Raw genomic sequence first — 12,488 nt, forward strand, 5'->3', positions numbered from 1 at the left:
GAAAATCTGAAGTCTGGGTACAAATTTTCCCTATCGGCGACAATTTATGGTAGGTTACATGATAAATACACACACTTTTAAAGACCGCTGAGGCCAATTTCCAAAATGGCGGCTTTGTCGCGAAGATTCTTGCAGAATCCGTGTTTTCTTCTTTATTCGATGCAAAGAAGACTTGTGACCAAAGTAGCGTCCGATCAAGAGGCAAAAATGGACAAGAAGAGCAAGAGAATGGAAAGCAGGAAGGAAATGTATGTATTGATCTTTTAATTCAAAGAGAAAATTACAGCATTAGGCTGGGAATCGTCTCCTTCGAATATTGAAATATACTCTGTTCATTTTAGATTCAAAGATATCCGCAAGGGCTACTTTTACGACTTCCATGGTGAGAAACATATTCATTTGGCTAAAAAAGTATTAGTTTCTCATTATATTCGTTGCTATCGGAAATGATGACTTTGGTAGCAAGAAGTTATGCCAGTTGGCACCTAAATTGCAAATCGAAGCAACAGTTTATGCATGTAGGATGTTCATGTATTAAATTAAGCGTTTTCTACTTCTTCTGTTCAGAATTTCGTAAGCGCGGTGGAAAGAGATTCTTTGCTTTTAGTGAGCCTAGTGAATTGAAGGTAAGTTAACTGTTACATACCTTTTTGGTGGATCTGATTGTTAATTCTCCCCTCTAGCTGCGATGAATTTCCTTGTAAACTGGTTATGAGAATTTGGTGTTAGATCAAGATAACAACTTCAATCTTATAGTTTTTAAGTATTCTCATCACTAGTTTGCTGAATAATTTCAGTTGATATTAATTAATTAATCTTTATTACTTGTTGTTTATTAATCAATTAACTGTTAGAAAGGAATGGATTCTTAGAAACTTGAACTTTTAGACTACACCTTTTAGAGAGAGGGAAACTTTTTTTAAAATTTTTTTTTTTTAGAGAGGGAAACATATCAGAGAGGGAGGGGACTTGCCAGAGAGGGGAAATTACCAGAGAAGGAGACTGATCAGAGAGGGGGCTCATCAGCAAGGGAATTTATCAGAGAGGGGAGCTTAATTGAGAGGGGATGTATTAGAGAGGGGGCAAGGGGGCTTCTAAGAAAGGGGAAATTATCAGAGAGAGATAAGGATCAGATAGGGGGGCTTGTCATAGAGAGGGGCTTATTAGAGAGGGGGACTTATTAAAGAGAGATTTATTAAGGAGGGGACTCATTAGAGTGGGGTTCATTAGAGAAGGGGACTTATTAGAGAGTGATCCTATGATCCTATGGAGACAGGAGGCTTAATGGAGCATGTACATCAATAAAAATGATCATAACTTTATACTTGTGCTGTATTTTAAATTGGTAGGATTCACAACTCTTTCCTGCATTGAAGGCAAGAACACTGTCTCAGAAAGAAGTTGATTTACAGCAAGAATTTCCAGGTCATGTAACACTGGTGTTACTGTGGATCAAAGCGTATGGAGAGGTATGGTTAGAATCCTTTGCTTCCTTAACATGCCATGAATCCCAAAAAATTATTTTTCCACAAAATACATCTCCTTATCTTACTGATAACAAATTTTAAAAAAATGATGCTGCATCTATTTTAGTAATTTTTTAAAATTAATTTTTAAAGATCCATTTAAAGTTTAGCTCTGGCCAGGATATCTTTAAATGACTTTCCTTTTTCAATACCATAACAAGGCTAGCTCCTTAAATTTAACTCTTGAGCGTGTTGGGCTTTGAATAAGGTGCCATTTCTCAACTATTATTTCTCTGTATTCTTTAGGTTAAGGTAAAACCTATTGTGTTATGAAAGGCAATATTTTCTTCCATGTGCTGTTTTCTTTGTTTTTCACTGACCTTTCTCTCCCAGTAAAGTAAACTTCAGGGATGTATTTGTGCAAAATTTCAACTGGGTATCCTTTATTCTTCAAGCTTGAGAAATGTGTTCTCAGGAAGTGTGGAAATTCTGCCATTCTCCCAATCCCTTCTTTCTTGGTCATTTCTGTCATCCTGGAGGATGACATGAACCAAAATTCATGTATTGGAAGGTCTCTGTCTCTTTGTAATGCATTTGTAAATCAAGGGTCTATCTTGGCTAAGGTTTTCATTGCAACTGTGTAGTGTGGTTCCCAGGAAGATGTAAAAACCTCCCCTGACCCAGGTTCCAAGAAAGGCATTCATGAATGTAAAAAATTGAGCTTTAATTAACTACTTGTAGAATTGTGAGGCTTAATTCAATAGCAATAATTCTTTCACTGTGATGATCAGTTAAACAAGGAAATTTCAATTATCAAAAAAAAAACATTGTTTGGTGGTTAGTTGCACTAAAATAAAATACAATTTACTTGATGTGTGAAAATGAACAGTTCTATCACAGTTTGAATTCTTACGCAGTCAATGTGTGACAAGTACAGACTCCCATTTGTGAAACACTTTCATGGAGAGCCTCTCGCACAGTACTATGAGGTAAGCATCTTGTGAGTACATTCTTTTAAGGTTTTGATTGGTAAAGCTGGTAGAATTGGATTTAGAGCTCTGACGTTGGTATTATCAAATAGGACCACTGTTTTGTGGTTGTTCAATTTTTTAAATATGAATGTGAATACAGACAGAATAAGACAATGTGAAGCCCATTTTGCTGTAACAAAATTTTAAGAAACAAACTGATTAGCAGAGAAAGATTATTATAAAAAAAAAATTATTAATTGGCAGAAAAAGGTAGTGAAAACTTGCTCACACAACACATGCTGTTAAATTACACAGGCATGATGTGTACACTTTCCAGTCACAAGCATAAAGTGTACACAGTCCTATTGGTGCTCGAATTGGGCTGGTAACAACCAATCATGTTCAATAATTTTATTACAGTTTTGATTAGCCAAGAAAGATGAGATTAGCTATTGTCTTCTTGACTGTGTATATGTTGTATAAATGATGTGGAAAAACTTCATGATTGCTCAGTACTTTGTAAGTTTGCTATAGTTTAGGTGCATGAACATGATGTAATTTATTCAATTTTTTTTTTTTGCAGATAAGTGCTTTAGATGGTTTTTTCTTCAAAGCATTTAAAGGAGTAATTGAAAAAAATTTAAGAAAAGAAAGGCCTGCAGACAGACATGTAAGATTTGTAAAAGTTAAGTTTTTTTTAATCTAATATATAAACATACTGTATTACCTTGAATAATAGCAGTGCTCCAAGCTGCAACCATTTTGCTTGCCATGGTGAGTGGAAAATATAATTATATGGTCACTAAAATTTTAACAAAAAAAGCCAATTGGCAACCATAGATTAAAAAAAAAGAAATTAAAAGAAAAATGTGAAATATTTGTCAATCCATGGTTAATTTTTGTGTGTATTGCCACCTATAGGAGGCAAAGCCACATATTTTTATGTTGTCAAGATGTGTGAGTGAGTGTAACAATAGATTTCCCATCTTAACCAAATTTTGACCCAAGTTTTCACAGTGCTACTAATTGTCTTTTTCAGAGTGTCGTAAAAGTTTGACATTTGCACATGATACACAGTTGAGTTCTCTCCTTTGGTGATTTCTGGCTTAAAGCCACAAGCACATTATGTTTTCAGTTCTTGTAATGACACTATGGAAGACAGCAGAAGATGATAAACATCTCACAATCATTTCAGGATTGTGCACAATTAATACAAAACTTTTTCTTGACTCAATAGGTGTGATCGGCACATCGTAAAACTTAAAAGAAAAATATTTTTTCTTTGAACTTCCAAATCAATTTTACAGTTTAAATCAGCATAATTGTGTAGATCTTGCCACAACACTACACAAGAAATAAACATCGCAAAATAATTTCACAGTGGCATCAACAGACACAAAATTTTAAATCAAAACCTTCCTTGCAGAAATATCTCAATAGATGTGATCTGCATGTCATTAAAGCTTTGAGGATTTTCTTTTCCTAGAAAAGAGTGCATTTTACTGTTTGAATCAGCAACTTTCTCCTTACTGCAAAGGGAGCAAGCTGCAAAGCATGATACCTTAATGAGTTATTCAACAGAATGACAGAATGGTGGAATATCTTAAGTTGGGGAATGACAGAATATCCTATAACACGGAATACCTTTTTGCATGGAAAAAAAGTCTGAAAAGATGGAATTGCAATAAAATAAGAAAATTATTTACAATTAATGGTCAAAATTGAAATAAGCATAGGTGATCATTTTAAGAGCCAAGAGGATTGGGGAACCATGAGGCTTTCAAGCCAGCCCCTTTAAATTATTATTATATTACTGTTGTCGTCATTATTATTTTTTTATATTATTTTTGTTACCATTTAATTATTGGCTTAATGTCAATTAGTCAAAATATTCTTGAATCATCTTTCTCTTATGGAACTGGGTACTTACAAGTATGTGGGATGCAGCATGTTTTCTGTTTTGCATGTGAGACAAATCTTCTGCAATACTTCCTTCTAGCATCATTAAACAGCCTCCAGTTCTTTTCAGTGCTACAAAAATTGTGTTATACCAGTAGCCACATGCAGTTTTTGACTGTCTCTTTTTTTAAGAACAGGGTTTGGGCAGGGGGGGGGGGAGGAAGGGGGTAAAGGCAATCGATTTTTTTGTTTTTTTGTTTTGTGACCATTTTACTATTAAAGGTGCCAAAAGGCTTTTTGAAAAAATGAGCCTGGACCATGAAGTGCCTGGATGCTTAATATGTAAAATTTTGGCTAAAAGGTTTGGAGCTCATCAGGAGGAGGTGCTTAATCAAGTGGGACATATATTATTGTAATCCTGTGCTAATTCTGCTGTAGTTGAAGCTTACAAAGTTACGAATAAAGAGGCAGTAGAAACAGGTTTCTCTTGTATCTACTATTAAGAAAATGAGGGAGGAGGGTGCTAATCTCCAAGGGGTGCTTGTTTAATGTTGTGGCCCAAGGGGTGTTGGGCAATTTTTTTGAGGAAATATGGTACAGTCAAACCTGTTTTAATCAGCCTTAAGCAATCACCCTCTCCCAAAATCAAAGTAAGTATTTTTTCAAAAGCAATTCTGTACATTAAGTGGTTGATTATGGCATACAGCAGCGTTGTTTATCATTTTTTATAATACCCCTAATCTGTGGAACCTGTATTAAGCAGCCAAACTGTATGAAGCAATCACCCTCCATTCCCTTTGGGTGACCACTTACTACTGGTTTGACTGTGTATACTTTTGGAAACAAGCTCTAAGTCATGTCCAAGGTCTTTTGATTAACCTTTTTTTCACTTCATTTTAACAGGATAACTACCTCTTCTTTAGCGGTAACTTAAAGCCCATCAAGAAGAAAATCATGGAGAATGAAATTGTGGGACATGCTTATCTTGTAGACTGTAATGGGTTAATAAGATGGAAGGCGCATGCTAATCCTGCTGAGTTGGAAATCAATCACATGTTGGACTGTTCACAACTGTTACTTAAAGAGGCAAAAAGAACTCTTAACTCTGAAGACAAATTTCCCTGGAATAGCAGATGATAGATGTTGTGATAATGATGCTAATTTTTATTCGATGTAAGGAGTAGCTTGGTTTTCAGCCCACATGTATGAACATAATTGAGAGCAAGATATAAATGAATTTTTTATTTTCCACAAGTTATGATACATTTTGTGTTGAACTTACTAAAAAAATGTAAATTTAAAGCCAAGCCATCTTGAATCAAATAAACTTATTATTCACAACTTTTAACTATTTAATCACAACTGCAGGCTCTAATTGATAAATATATAATTATTATTAGTCATAGTAGTGGGTCAAGCAATACTGGGAACTAACTAGCTAACTAACTTTATATTAACAAACTATATTACATTACAAAGGCTGGTGGTGGAAAGACACAAATCTGCTGTTGGTGAACTGTTCAACCTCAAGCTCTTTGTGAGGGTTAAATAAATTCTTCTTAATTTTCTCCTCTCACTAAACTATCTTTTACTGTGCCAGACCTGTAGATCTTTGCATAATAATTACAACCTTGGATGTCTTTTATCATAGAGAAAAGAGAAGTTGAAGAATAAAGCAACCTGCTCCCTATGGCTAATAAAAATGACTATATATAAAAACTGTTAGTTATCTGTCAGCTCGAAACATCAAGACACTTATCAAAACACATGTTTCCATAACAGCTGGGAAAGCACTGCAAAATACAATCAAAGTATAACATAAATATAGCGATTACTGAATTGAAGCACTGTGGTGTTAAACCTGTAAAAAGGCTTTCACCAGTAAATTTACTGTCTACACCCTAACATTAGTTTGCTTATTCTCTATACTGCTCTCTATACATTTCCTAAGGTGCTGACAAGGAGAATTTGTGGAACAATCAAGAGCTTCTTTAGCTGGTGATCATTCCTTTGTTCTCATAACCTTAATGTTTGATTCAGGGGGTGATATTGTAAGGAGAAATTAGCTGCTGGTCATTCTTAGGGGTTAAACCATTTTACAAGTACATGGATACTTGATTTTTCAATTTATTTTTCTGTAGGAAAACTTTGGAGATTTGAGCTGCCCACTGTTTGATATTTCAAATTCATAAATAATTTTCACAAACAACAAACCATTATATTTACTGTCATGTTTCACTCACCTACAGAATCCAAAAATGTACCAAAACTTATCACAGTCCCATTCCTCAAGAACAAACATGGAGAGAGAAATTGCTGCACTTGAATGAGCCGCAATGGCTTCACGTTTAGTTAAGAAGAATCTACAGCCACTAAAACAATCCCCCTGTTTCTAAGTCATGATTTGGCAGTTCCAGACCCAAACAATTGAACTCACCATAAAATTACCAGAGCTGTACATAAATACATCTTTATACTGCAAAGAGGTTTTCAGAATTTCAATTTTCTAAGCTAATTGGTTCCAAAGACATTTTTTCCCCAGCCCCTAGTTTGTTGTTTGAAAGATAAGGTGGCAATGACTCATTTCTCAAACAACACCTAGTCATTGAGCCTCAGTAAATTGGAGAACAAGCCATCAACTAAAGAATAAGCAATTATTTCATCTTCCATCAAAAAGGATACAGAGAATCCCAGCAGTACCATTAAACATGGAGCAACCCCCAATAAATCCACCAAACTCTAAGCCAAGAAACACCAGAGTGAGAGACAAACCCACAATCAACCTGGAAAAAAAAACATCAGCACAAAGTCTTGTTGATTAATCCTTTACACCCTAACATCTGTATGCATATTCTCCATACTGTTTGTTCCCAATCCTTAGGTACTGACAAGGAGAATTTGTTTAACAATCAAGAGATTCTTTAGTTGGTGATCATTTATTATATTCTTGTGAAAATGATGAGTGATTCAGGTCTGATAATGTGAGGAGAACTTAGATGCTAGTCTTTTGGGGGTTAAAGGGTGAAGACTTGCTAATAGTCCATTTTACAGTTGCTTGGTTGCCAAGCCTTTGAACAGGAGTGAGGCTGAGGGTGACCTTATTGTAATACTTAAATTGCTACTGTTCAAATTTAAATTACTTTGTTATCAAATGAATAAAGGGGTAAGTTTCTAAAGAAACTGGTACTGTGTCATCGGGAGAGTATAACAGGGTAATTTAGTGTTATCAACTGAGTTGACAATGTAAATTGGCCACCATAAAGAGTTTAAAAGCTGACGTTTTGAGTGTTAATTAGCCCTTTCTTGCTCTGATGAAGGGCGAACACTCGAAACATCAGCTTTCTAATTCTTTATGATGGCCAATTTACATTGTCAACTCAGTTAATAATACTAAATTACTTTTTTATCATGCTAACTTGATACTGGTCTCTATCACAACATGGTCACCTTCGGCTTCACTCCAAATCAAAGGCTTGACAACTAACTACACAACAGTAAATTGGACTGTTGAACATTTGACAAATATATTTTAAAATTAGGATATACCTCTATCGCAATTACAATACTACAAAAATCGAAATTAATTCTAAAAGGATTGGTTATAGTCTAATTTTGATGATGCCGATAAGAATTTAGGGATTTCAAGGAGATACACTATCCTAACTTTTACGGAGTATTTTGTCTAAAATGCAACTTTTTAAAGGATTTTACACTTACTCTTTGTCCTTAGATGAAAATTCGCTTTCTGTATACTGAAGAGGCAGGCAAGCTCTAACATTTGCGTCCTGAAAGTGATTTGAAGAAATGTTTCCGAGTCGAATGATCAAGAGCCTCGGGATGATATGACCGTAAACTCGTGCAATAAACAACCAAACATAAACATTATAGAGCTGCTTGGATTTGGGTAAAAACTCACCTTTGATAGGAATATCACCACAGTAACTACAAAATGTGCAATGAGGCCTAAAAATCTTGATGCTACAAGACTTCCGATGAACATTTTGTAGCATTTAGGGGTCTCAAACAAAGCGATTACTTCATTGGAAAAGTTACAGCTTGTTGAAATGTCGGGTGGCCATATTGGATGCTAAGCGGCCTGGCCTTGGGTAGATTTTTCTCGTATCCAGGTAACGCTATTGATGGGAAAGGGATAGGAAAGGTATCTCCAGCTCCTCTTCAACCTGATTGGGGACCGCCTTTGAGGGGAGGGTGGGGGATTAGGCAATCACATGGTTTTCAGGGGGAACGGAGAGGGGATCAGTCGTCGCCAAAAGAGTACCAAGGGGGGGGGGGGGAAGAGTAACTCATTTATATTTAATTGATAGCCGACTGCCAATGAGAGCGGATACTAAGAATATCAAAGAGCCTTGTGGGTGGATCAGGTTAATGTTACCAATCCATTACTGGCTCTATAACAAAACGGACAAATTCAAATAATACCCAAAAATTAATAGATTATCATTTGTTCTTGTCCTGATCATATTTCAAGCTTTCAATAGTATTCTCGACTTACCAGGGTAATGATGAAAATTTTCCTACCCTTGTAAAAGAACTTACCTTGCAGTCAAGACCGAACTAAATCCAAAAGTATTCTGACCATGGAAAAGGAAAACCGTTCTTCTTGGATTTTTCCCCCTTCCTCTGTGTAAGCAAACTGGGGAAGTTGAAGGGTGGATGAGTAACTCTGGAGTTGACGACTTGTAGAAAGATACAGTTGATAAGAGAATTTTGAGCAAACATGTATTTACCTTGAGAGTTAATATTTCTTTATTTCACACATCAGTTAATGTTATAAATTTAATCTTTACTTTACTCATAATTGCTCAACAAATTACAACATGTTGGACGTACCCCTTATTTTACACGGTAGAGGCACAATTGTGGTTCCACACGCAATTTGCAAAACATTTAATTTACCCTTAAAAAGCAGACTACTCAACTGGCTGTACTCGCTCTAAATCGACTGTTTCTTCCTATGATATCAATATATGACTTGCGAAAGGTGACATAGCCGGGGTTGACTTTGTCAAATGAATTAAACAGTAAATGGTGGAAGAGTTGCAAAATTATGATAAAAACACGACGATGTTTTTACCAAGCTAACAGCAAGACTAAGCTAACAGCAAGATCGACTCAGAAATTTTTAATCATCAGGTCAGATGAAACTTATTCCGTTTAAAATTATGATAAAATTCCTCCACGGGAAGTAAGAGCCCCCTTAAATTTGCCTCGCTTCCAAAGCGTGGCTTCATAGCTCAGTTAGTGGTGGTGCCCAATTAATAACTGGGAGGCCTGGGTTCCAATACCGTTGGAGTCTGATTTTTTTTCAGGCTTCTTCCCTGCAATTTCTAAAACTTTCAGGTCATCTGCGTAGATAGTTACTTAACTTGATTAGAGTCTAACAAAATTACGCTGCCGTAAAATATTTGCGATGCTTTTCAAATCCTTTCATTGTCTTGCGTTCACACGTCATCATTAAAGTGAGGAAACGGTTTACTTCGGCAAATACACTGGGTGACGTAACTTGAGATTCTTCAAGCAGCCGAAGACTGAAAAACTCCATGTAGAACAACCTGCTCTTGATAATTCTTCAGAAAAAAATTAAAGAATAGCAATTGCTCTGGAATTCGGTGATGGGGTTGATCTCGACAATACAATTTTCATTTTTCTATTACAAATTGGCAGATTTTGATGGGAATTGCATTGCGTTGTTCACGGAACAGTCAAGTTAAGCGTGGGATGCTAGTTTATGTCGTATATCGGGCACACCGGCTGGTTGCTTAAAATTTCTGTTTCCTGAGTTTAGGCACCAACGCCAAATCTTTGGTGTAAATGTTCTGAAAAATGTATCTTAATTCGATCATCCGAGATTTTGTTAAACGAAGTATCAGACCTTAGTTATCTTAGACCTCAGTTCAGTTCATGAGAAGTTTTCCAGTTCTTAACCCTCTGATTAATGTTAAATCACATCCTTAATTTAAGATAAAACTGCCCCTGAACTTGTGGTTCGGAGTCGAAAGCGTCTTTCGGCCAAACTGACACTAGTCTTGCATTTTTGTCTTGTGTAAAGTTCCTGTTTTCCAACCATCAGCGAAGCGTGTTCTACGTTCCACGAGTCTTGTTTGGCGGGAATTGACCGCGAGGTTGTTGAGGCCTGACGCATTGTCTCTTGCCATATTTCTTGTCGATAAATCGGTGGAAGATGAGAACGAACTTTGTTGTCCCCTGGAGGATTCTCACTATCTGCGTCACCAATACGAAGAGGCAGTACTTGTAAAATCTCGTCCACCTTCAAGTCATTCCTTGCTGCAGGTGTTTCTTTGTCAGAGACGACGCTGATATTCTCGATTTCACCATTAAATTCAGAGCTGGGCGATCTTCTCCCATTGAAAACTTCCCCTGGGTCAAACAGTGGAAACCCCACAGAGCGTGGAATCCATTCTGAAGATCTCGAGTCGCGGCGAAAATCCCGGGGAAATTCTAACCCTCTCTCGTCTGGTTTAAAGGGAACAAGCTTTGAAACTGGGACAGAAAGAGAAACCCTAGGTTTTCTCAATTGCTCTTGTTTCCTCAGGACATCTGTAGGATTTTTTTTGGCCTTTTGCGCCGAAGGTTTAACTTTCTCTCGCTCAGCGATGCCTTCTTCGATTTCCTCAGAATCTTTGTCGGGCAGATCGTCCAAATTGATATTTCTTTTCTTCACTTCTTGAATTGCATCAGCGTAAAGCTTTTGCATGCGTTTGTCACTCCGAGATGCTTTTCGTTTTCCTTTTGTCTTCTTTTTTCCCATAACTATCTAAAAATTCCTCTTAAAAATGAAAATATAACAAATGAAAATATGAGGAAAGCTGTTAACCGCTAATGAAGCTAATAATGCAAATTCAAATAATAGAAACGATTTTGCTTATAAGTATCATAATTCAAAACTCTACTTAAAAGTTAACAGATTTTGCGCTGATACATTTAGAAATCACAATATCTCTGGACTTCGCAGATTATTAGACTTACCTCACACACGAACTTAATAAGATTTCTTCGCAAAATGCGTGAAAAGCGGGTTTAAGTACAGCCAATCTTTGTTTAAATTCGTGTGTGTGTCCTCCCGTTGTAATTTCCGATAAACATCACAAAAAAATCTATTTCTGAAACTGCAGATGTTGTCTATTGACATTAAAGATGAATAGCGACCTGCGCATGCGCTCTGCATGACGCCTGCATTCAAGCTTTCATTTGCAACATAATTAGTTATTATGTAATTCTGTGTTTTCACCGCAGATTTGTCACGAAAGTGATCACGATTTTTTCAGACAAATAAGCGACTAGCAACTCATAATCCAAGAGATTAAAATCTTCCCGAGATATGAATGAAATATTATCAGCTTCTTTGAAAATAAGGAAAGAAAAATCGTTGATTTTTTTTTTAGCTGATGAAAACAGCAATGGGTGGTTCCAAATGATTAAGTCGTTAAATTAAAAAACCTGCTCTGTTTTTTAAGGCATTGTTTGGCGATAAATTTGGGCAGAGTTTACATTCAAATACATAGATATTCAGAGTAAACGTCATCCTGTTTAGAAGTGCTAAAAATACATCAAAGAAAACGTTTACTGTATCTAAAACAAACAATACAAAGCAATATGCATGCTGCATAAAAATAGTTTTAAGAAATAACCGTGAATACGAAGACTGAAGAAAGGAAAAATTCGACAAAGGAAAATTTGATCAGCTTTCATTCGAAAAATTAATTTTTGTGTGTATTCCATTAACATAACAGAACTAATTAATTCAAGAAAATTTAATTATGTAATAATACAGCTCTATCTAAGGTATTTATTGCCATGAATTATTTCATTTATTTCTTTCTCGATTCAGTTCTTGATTCACATTTATTTTTTCAAGTATTTTTCAACATCAGCTAATTATTTATCACTAACCCTTCCCATTCCAACAATTCATTGCTCTCCCTCTTCCCCATTCTCCCTCTTTCCATTCTCCTTTCCATCCTAGCTTGTTGTTTTAATTTCTGCAAGGGCGTCCGAACCAACGTAACGAAATATCGCATGGATCTATTTTCGAGGGCGCTTAAAAAGACTCTTTTAAAGAACTCGCAGAGGTTAAATGCGTTTGCACAATTTCAAATGAATAAAGGGGGTA

At 36.0% G+C, this 12,488-nt stretch overlaps 3 protein-coding genes across 3 annotated transcripts; 1 reads left to right on the forward strand and 2 right to left on the reverse strand.

Moving 5' to 3' along the window:
* Window positions 1-70: 70 nt before the first annotated feature.
* On the forward strand, window positions 71-6,055 carry LOC113669651 (uncharacterized). Its single transcript, XM_089181214.1, has 7 exons — window positions 71-248; window positions 342-382; window positions 568-626; window positions 1,350-1,469; window positions 2,384-2,455; window positions 3,021-3,107; window positions 5,240-6,055. The coding sequence occupies exons 1-7, from the start codon at window positions 106-108 to the stop codon at window positions 5,471-5,473; spliced, it is 756 nt and encodes a 251-aa protein (XP_089037340.1). The 5' UTR covers window positions 71-105; the 3' UTR covers window positions 5,474-6,055.
* On the reverse strand, window positions 5,480-8,441 carry LOC113669650 (transmembrane protein 107). The gene is made up of 5 exons (XM_027185722.2): window positions 8,253-8,441; window positions 8,054-8,121; window positions 7,019-7,119; window positions 6,580-6,676; window positions 5,480-6,129 (listed from the first exon to the last, which is right to left on the reverse strand). Exons 1-5 carry the CDS (start codon window positions 8,334-8,336, stop codon window positions 6,063-6,065), a joined length of 417 nt encoding a protein of 138 aa, XP_027041523.2. The 5' UTR covers window positions 8,337-8,441; the 3' UTR covers window positions 5,480-6,062.
* Window positions 8,442-9,087: 646 nt separating this feature from the next.
* LOC149041005 (uncharacterized) lies at window positions 9,088-11,474 on the reverse strand. Its single transcript, XM_089214226.1, has 2 exons — window positions 11,345-11,474; window positions 9,088-11,142 (listed from the first exon to the last, which is right to left on the reverse strand). The coding sequence occupies exon 2, from the start codon at window positions 11,124-11,126 to the stop codon at window positions 10,314-10,316; it is 813 nt and encodes a 270-aa protein (XP_089070352.1). The 5' UTR covers window positions 11,127-11,142; window positions 11,345-11,474; the 3' UTR covers window positions 9,088-10,313.
* Window positions 11,475-12,488: the final 1,014 nt, after the last annotated feature.

This window comes from Pocillopora damicornis, chromosome 8, assembly GCF_964200805.1.
Source record: "Pocillopora damicornis chromosome 8, jaPocDami1.2, whole genome shotgun sequence".
Taxonomy (NCBI): Eukaryota; Metazoa; Cnidaria; class Anthozoa; order Scleractinia; family Pocilloporidae; genus Pocillopora; species Pocillopora damicornis.